This window comes from Tigriopus californicus, chromosome 1, assembly GCF_007210705.1.
Source record: "Tigriopus californicus strain San Diego chromosome 1, Tcal_SD_v2.1, whole genome shotgun sequence".
Lineage (NCBI taxonomy): Eukaryota > Metazoa > Arthropoda > Copepoda > Harpacticoida > Harpacticidae > Tigriopus > Tigriopus californicus.
In genome coordinates this window covers 492,111-499,703 of record NC_081440.1, presented here as the reverse complement: position 1 = coordinate 499,703, position 7,593 = coordinate 492,111, and the positions used below count along the sequence as shown (strand labels likewise).

General features: G+C 44.0%; 1 protein-coding gene across 2 annotated transcripts; it reads left to right on the top strand.

Moving 5' to 3' along the window:
* The first annotated feature begins 2,355 nt into the window (after positions 1-2,355).
* LOC131885468 (uncharacterized) lies at positions 2,356-6,928 on the top strand. Of its 2 annotated transcripts, XM_059233533.1 has the most exons (3): positions 2,356-2,391; positions 2,820-5,263; positions 5,714-6,928. In XM_059233533.1, the coding sequence occupies exons 2-3, from the start codon at positions 5,249-5,251 to the stop codon at positions 6,467-6,469; spliced, it is 771 nt and encodes a 256-aa protein (XP_059089516.1). In that variant the 5' UTR covers positions 2,356-2,391; positions 2,820-5,248; the 3' UTR covers positions 6,470-6,928. The 2 variants fall into 2 exon arrangements, with proteins under 2 accessions (XP_059089516.1, XP_059089507.1); XM_059233524.1 differs by lacking the exon at positions 2,356-2,391 and having other exon boundaries at positions 2,428-5,263.
* Positions 6,929-7,593: the final 665 nt, after the last annotated feature.

Here is a 7,593-nt window from a genome sequence, read left to right as displayed (position 1 = left end):
CGACGCAAGGATATTCCAGTTCAATTACCAAACACCTGTGCTGCCAATACTGAGGGTTTAAATGTATGTTATACGTTTTCCAAACGCCAGCATTGATGCTCGGAATGACTTGAATACGTTTATTGCCGCTGTAACGTCAAAATGCACCCTTGTAGGAGATTTCAACTACCCGGAAGTGAACTGGAAGAATCTTTCCGGTACATCTTGCACAGATTCTCAATTATTGAACCACGTGGTGCTTAATGGATTCTCTCAATTAGTCGAAGAGCCAAAGCATGAAAAATGAAGCATTGTATTGTATGAATGTGTGTTAAGCCTTGGGAGGCTTTTTGGGTCATACAGAGTGATTAATTGATTGGATGTGTGTCGAATGTCGGTCAAGAGAGGAGTAGATAAAATTAAGAAAGAATGCTACATACTTATATGGGAAGTGTGAGAATGAAGGGCGCAATCTTTGTTTTGAACGATCTTAGGGAGGGCGCCACTCTGGATTCGGCATCCAGAGGATTCCATAGTTCCCGCGAGTTGCGCAAAAGGGGAATATCCTTCCCAACGGTGAAATCAATGTCGTGATGGGTGAGACTACGGGTAACCCTTTGTTCTGGAAGCGTTGTTGTTGGTGCGAATAGAAATGGCAACGGGTGGTCAAGGGTGCTCACGGCTTTCCAGGTCTGAACAAGGGTCGCCTTGGCGCTCATTTGGTTCACGGAGAGGTAGCTCAGGATCTTGTGGAGTTACTCAATGCTCATCCAATCTCAGAGTTTTATGCCCCGTAACTCCCGGAGTACATTGTTGGGTCCCACTTGGATGTCGTGTTGAGCTGGTATGAGGGGTGGGCTGGAGGAGGATCGGGCGTTGAAGAAAAGTGGCAAACAATTTTTGGACAAAATGAGAAGGCCATTGCTGGTTTAAGGTGTTTAAGGTGTTTCCTTGGAATACAGGATAATTGGAACCTTAGTGTTCCTAGACCCCTGTTTAGATTCGAGCGTAAATGGGTTTGGTGGGTGGTCCATTTAAGATTGCTTTGCAAGTGAATTTCCAGGACGTTGCATGATTTGCGTTCCTGGAAGGTGGTTGGGCGTGCTTGGATGGACTTGGGAGCCGATGTCCTTGCTCCACTACTTCTCGCAATCATCAGATTCATTTTTGAAGCGTTTGCTTTTGGTTTTATTGCTCGCCATGCATGTATTCCAAAGTGGTTTTAGCCACCAACTCCGGGTTTTCATGCAGTTGGGCCTCTGCTTCCCGCGAATAGCAAAGTCTGTAAATCCATCTCTGAAATCCTCTGGGAGCCANCCCTGGGGTGATCCCACGCCTTGGCCGTACAGCAGGGGGGGAACAACACGGATCCCTGGGGTGATCCCACTTCCATATGAAAGGGGCTGGACAGGGCTCCATCGCAGCTTACGCGTTGTTCCCTATCTTATAAGAAGGGTTGCACCCATCTTGTCGCCGTTTTCCAAAACCCATTCAGCTTCAGTTTCTTCACAAAAATTTGGCGGTCCAAGCAGTCGAATGCTGCACTGAGTTCGAGAGGGAGTGCTTTTTACGGAAACCGTGTTGGCCTCGTGGAAAAAGTTCCTCGACCAGTGACTGCATGTCCCTCGATTTGTTTGCAGGCAAGTTTCTCCATTATCTTGGACCTTCCTGGCAATAGTGCTATTGGTCTGTAGTTGGCTTGCTCGGTTGGGTCACCTTTTTTGTATGGTTAAGGACCACCTTGGCAATTATCCAGGCCAACACAGAAATAATCGTTAATCAGATCAGTCTGGTGATTGGCTTGATCAGGGCTTTTGCGCCTGCTTTTAACACCAACAAAGTCACTTCATCCAATCCAGTAGTCGATTTATACTTTAATTCTTATACCTGCTCAGCCGCGTACGGGATGTCTCAATAACAGGGTGGAATGGGAATGTATTTTGCACTAGTTTGGGAAGGTGAAACATTTGAGAGTCTGTGGGGGTCGTCATGTGTACTGTTCTCTGAACATGGCGAAATTTGGGAAACAGACAACTTGAATGCTCTGGGGTATATTTGATGTATCTGGGAAATCTTCAGAAATTAGAAAACTTACGAAATCAGTGGGGTCATGGATCTAGACCCATGAATACGAACAATCAAGAGTATTTCATAAACCCGTATGTAACTTAAAGTGCATATCCTATTCGGTTTCAAAGACCAATGTACTCACAAGTTCGTGGGTCAATTCTAGACGTCTGGCCGCGAGAAAATCGGAACAACTTGCACCTTGGCAACCGATCAAGACTTAGCAACCAGGCCCATCACACGAAAGCGTACTAGAAAAGGGACAGTGACTCCTCATTGAATTGGAAATTTCTGGTGCAAACTCGATATTTACGGGCCCTCTTCCCTCTAGAACATCAACCTCGGGTATAAAAACCCGTCCCTAGAGCAAAGAACAGAATTAGTATGATGAAGTAAAACGAAATACAAGTTATTCTTAATTTGGCTCCACTTTGGAGCTAGCAAGCTCTTTTAACTTTGGCAACGGATCGAAAGTTGTCTGGTGTTGAGGTGCAATCAATTTCGTAAAGAGAAGTGCAAAGTGCAAACAGTGAATCCCTTTACCGAGGCGTCGAAGAGACCAAGCCATCCTTACCTTTTATATCCCTGACCAACTTGAGGGTGGTATTCTTCTTAGGTTTCCTCTTTTTCTTTTGCAAACGGTTTATTGTACGAGTACGCTCTACTTTTGACGTAACTCAGTTGCATTGAGAACCGGCTTTGATATCTTGATCTAGCATCGCGAGATTTCATAGCTAATTCTTTCTGAGTATTATTCTATTGTCGTGATTCAGATTGGCATTGGGACTGGCATTGGTAACCTCGCTTGGTTCAATACGGAGGCTTCCATATCCAATCCATCAATTTGAATCTAGTTGTTCGGATTGACCTGCATTGGGTGTAGGCTTCAGCCACCGCCATAATCCGTTGTACCAAAAAATCAATTGTAAGTCAAGGCACTCTGTCCTCTCTCTATCTCAAAATCATCTTGGTCCGAGAAAAGGTAAACGAGTAAACGGCTGAGCAAAGGTAAGATCCTAATTCATGTCTTGCATTGTATAATACCTAACTTACACAAGAAATTCAATTAATGGTAAAACAGTATATCCAGAGTTTGTTGTTCTTCATTCTTTGGGACAGTGGTGTTGGCTCTTGGCTCTAAAAGCCCTATAACCGGAGATGTTTAGATAGGTCTAAACAACTTAAGCCTTAGTAATATAGGTGCTCTCTTTAAAGGGTGCTATCTTGGCAGATAACCTATTGCTTGGTTCAGAGACTGGATAGTCTCATGTTCCGTTGTTGTTTTGGGAATTAAAATAATTTATTTGGAAAAGGGAGACCTTCAATCTCATCCTTGTACGGTACAGGAGTTATGGTATTGCTTGGACTTTGGACTTAAAATGTACTTTGAGGGTTTGTGTCTTGTCCTTGCCGGATGGGATGGAGTTTCCATACGTATCTTCCAGAATGGCGATTTCCGTGCTTTTTCCGGCTCCCCGGTTCTTGTTGACCATTTTCCAGACCTCACCCTTATTTAAATCAGAGACAGCTCATGGATGCTTTTTAAGACGCACAGTATCAGATACCTTTCAAACCTTCTCTGAACACTACACAGTCCGAACTTTTTTAGTCTCTCCCAATACGAGAGCTTTCTCATTCCTGTGATGTTCCTAGAGAAACATATTTGGACTTGTTCGACTTTTTTCAAACCTGCTGAACTCTTTGGAGCCCAAATGGGTGAAGTATATTCAAGATGTGGCTGAACAATCGACTTGTACAGAATTAGCATCGTGATAATTTCTCTGGACTTAAACGTGCGATATATCCACCCACACATCCTGAATGCAAACAAACCATCTGGCGGACGTTCTGTTCGGATTTAGTCCCAAGCATTCGACAAGGCATGCCATCCACAACTTTCTTCAAAACATATTCAACAAATCGCATCTGAAATACTCTGTTGGTCTGTTTGTGGATCTGAATAAGGCCGTTGACAATGTCCAGCACAACCCTCTTCTAACCAGAGGTAAAGGTAAATGATGAAATTCTTGGTTATTGCAGAGTTGAGGATGGGCCAGATTGAACAGATTTTTTGTCAGCTCCCGTCGTTAGTGGCATTTGGCCAGGAGCCGAACAAAGGTGCGTGACCGCCAATACTCCAAGGGATGTCGGGCCAAGGGCAATAAGGTGTCCGGACATCACCTCCGGAAAGGTCAGGTTCCCAATACTGTTGGACACTAACCTGGCCAGCCCGATGGTGAGGGGCTCGGTTTCGCATAGGAAATGCGTCCATGCATTGTTGGCATATTGGGGCACGCACAGGTATCGTTTGAGGAACTTGGTGAAGGTGGCATTGGCGGATTTGAGGGCGGATTGGGCGGAGTTGGGAGGCCAAAAGTGAAGGTCGTAGAGGAAAATTGGAGTGATGTAGGTCCGTAAGAGTTGAAGGACTATTGGAAGCGGAAGATTCTTGATTCTTGATTCTTGGACGTGCGATTTTTACTCCTCCGACAAGAATAAAATATAAAAGACTCTTATCTTGGCCCAATACAGCTCCCCGAATGTGGTGCATATTATAATTAAAACCCATGACGACGTTTTGCGTCTTTCGAATCGAAACGAAAAGAATCCATTGAAACCCTTTTTCTTAGGCTATGCCAAATTTGAATTGGAATCAAAATCTGTGAAAATACATCTGCTTTGAACCGTTGTTCGCTGCATCCAGTGTGCACCTACATTTTCAAATCAACGAACCCGTATTGCTAGTTACCTTTTTATAAACATGTTAGGAACTTTCAATTTGTAGCATGATTGCAAGGTGTATCTAGACTCAAAGCACAAGTCGCACGTCAACATTCTGTTTCCTTATTTCCTGTATCGCTCTGTGACTTGATAAAACTACAGTAGATTGCATTACCACAATATCGCCATCCAATCAATGCCAAAGAACGTCTCGGTCAATGTATACTACATGAATTAGCAACCATTACCAACATGGCTGTTCGTCCCTTGAACGATACAGGACATATTTATTCGGATCACCACAAGGGTTCGCTTGTCCACAAGCAGATTGGACTCTGGTCTGCTTCATAACTCACAACGGGAAAAGACAAGAGGGCGGCGAATTGACGCAGAAAGTTGTATAAAATGATTCGGCGGACTAAGAATCAATGCAGTTCGCTTCGCCAAGTCTATCAAATCTCACAGCAACAAAACAGCAACCATGGTTTTTAAGCTGGTAAGAAAGAACAATCAACAAACTCCTCAATGCAATTCTCATTTTTCGATGACGCATAGAGTTGTTTGATTGTGTTCAACGTGTTGCACAAATGGCCGAATTATCATTCAAGCTTTTTAACCTTTTCCTATGCAAACATTCACAATGGAGATTTCAACGCTAACCTCATACATTCACTAGGAATTATTGCAATCATCCTTTTGCAGAACAGACACGTTGCTCACTTTCCACATAGAAACAGAGGGCATAAGCCAAACGTTGTTCAATTAATGGTAACCATATATGCAATCTACGAAACAAACAAATTGTCCATAACTTCAACTAGTTTCGTTGAGCAAGATGCAAGAGATCTACAACAAAAAGCACTACAATTGCTACAAACAGGCATCCATAATAAATACGTTACGAATATGAACTTCGGGCACATCTGAAACCCTTTATTTTGTACAGGTAACCGTTTTTGTGGTTCCTCTGGCCACTATGGTCCTGGCAGCCACTCCCGGACCCTACCATGCTCCTCCCACGCCTTATGCTCCCCATCACCCGGGACCTGTCTACCCTAAGCATCACCAAGCCCCACCTCATCATCCTGCTCCGCACGCTCCTCAGGGGTATTGTGATCCCAAAGCTCCCCCTAAGTGTGCCCATCACTCCGACCTTCCCTTTTGCTTGGAGGACCCCGAATATCCCGAGTATGAGATCGCCAACAAGATCAGTCAAGATCCCATCTTTGAGAAGAAGTATTCAGATGTGCCCGATCAATCCGCCGATGACCTGGTTGAGCATATCAGCGAGTATCAGGAGGATGCCTTCAATTACGCCTACTATATGGGTGCTTCCAAGGGCCACTCTCCTTTCGACCTGTCTCATTGGGCTGGCCCTGAGGGCTATCTTTGTCCCTCCCAGGTAGATTACGCCAAGATTAAACGGGCCGTGAATGTGGAAGGATACTGGCGAATCATTCTCCAACACGCCCCCAAGGAGTACGGTTACGCCAGTTATAACTACACTCAAACCACCCGTCTTGAGACCTGCCTCACTCCCGATAGTGCCTGTCGTCTCCTTGCCCCTTGCTACAACTCCAAGTGCACCCAAAAGTACGTGTACCACCGCATGGTCTCAGTGGATCCTTGTGATCTGTACCGTGGGTTCTTCATCGATACCTACAAGCTTCCATCCGCATGCTCTTGTCATGTGCCCCACTAAGTTATTGGGATTGATCCCTTTGACCACCCGCCCACCCACCAGCCTCCTCAACTCTATAGACTCGTACCCCTCAGATCCCAAGACTTGTTACGACTATTTATTCATTTTATTTATCGCCCATCCAAGACCAGACTATTCCTGTGAGTTTGGTCGTCATATTCCAACTCTGAAGAATGCTAGTGTGCAAGAGCAGACCTGGATTAGCCTCTCTCCCTGGTGTTGATCACATCACTCTCATGGCGTAAGGAACTGCGAACCAACATCGAAAAAACGCCCACCGTGAACATGACCTCGGAGATCTGATATGTCCAGGAATTTCTGCTTCTATTTCTGTGTCTTCCGTGTTTCCAATGTATTTAATCCACTGGTGTTCCTGCCAAGAATTGTGATATTTGCCATTTTTGTGGTGCGATTATGTTGCTGTGAGATTTGTCAAATAGAGAAGCGAACTACTTAACATTTTCAGCTCTATTTTTCGGCTAAGCTCTCATGAAATCATTGCCTTGATAGAAATATGACAATGACAGAAATTGCTCGCAAGGCCAATTTGTGGAAAATGGCTACTGAAAAGCACGAAAATAACTAATGTTTGTATGGCTTATCCTCTTTGCAGCTTGACCCCTTCATTGAGCCATTTATTTTCTGTGTCGATTGAAATTGCTTATTTCAATTAGTTGGGCTGTAGCATGAGGGAAAACGATGAAGCGTTGAAAGCCATAAAAACTATTCCCAATGCATGGGCAAAATTCATAGTTGATTGGTCAACAGAAATGAACCTCTAAATCTGGCTAGACAAGATTTTGAAGCCATCTTTCAAAAACATTCGATGGATTGGCAAACTGAAAGGAAAAAAATCTGTTTCCATAGACGATTTTGCAGTAGTTGAATGGTGAGATATTATAATAAACGACAATTAGCTCAATGGATACAGCTATTTAGATTAACGTTATTCATACACGAACTTTTTGTTGCATGGTTAACGTTGGGCCCATTCTGGGATATTTTCTAGTACCGAACAGAAATGAAAGTCTGATACTCTGACGATGTTGCTCTTTCCTTGTTTCTCTCTTCTTAACCCCAATTTAGATTGTCGACAAATCATCGGACTACGTTCTGTAAACTCT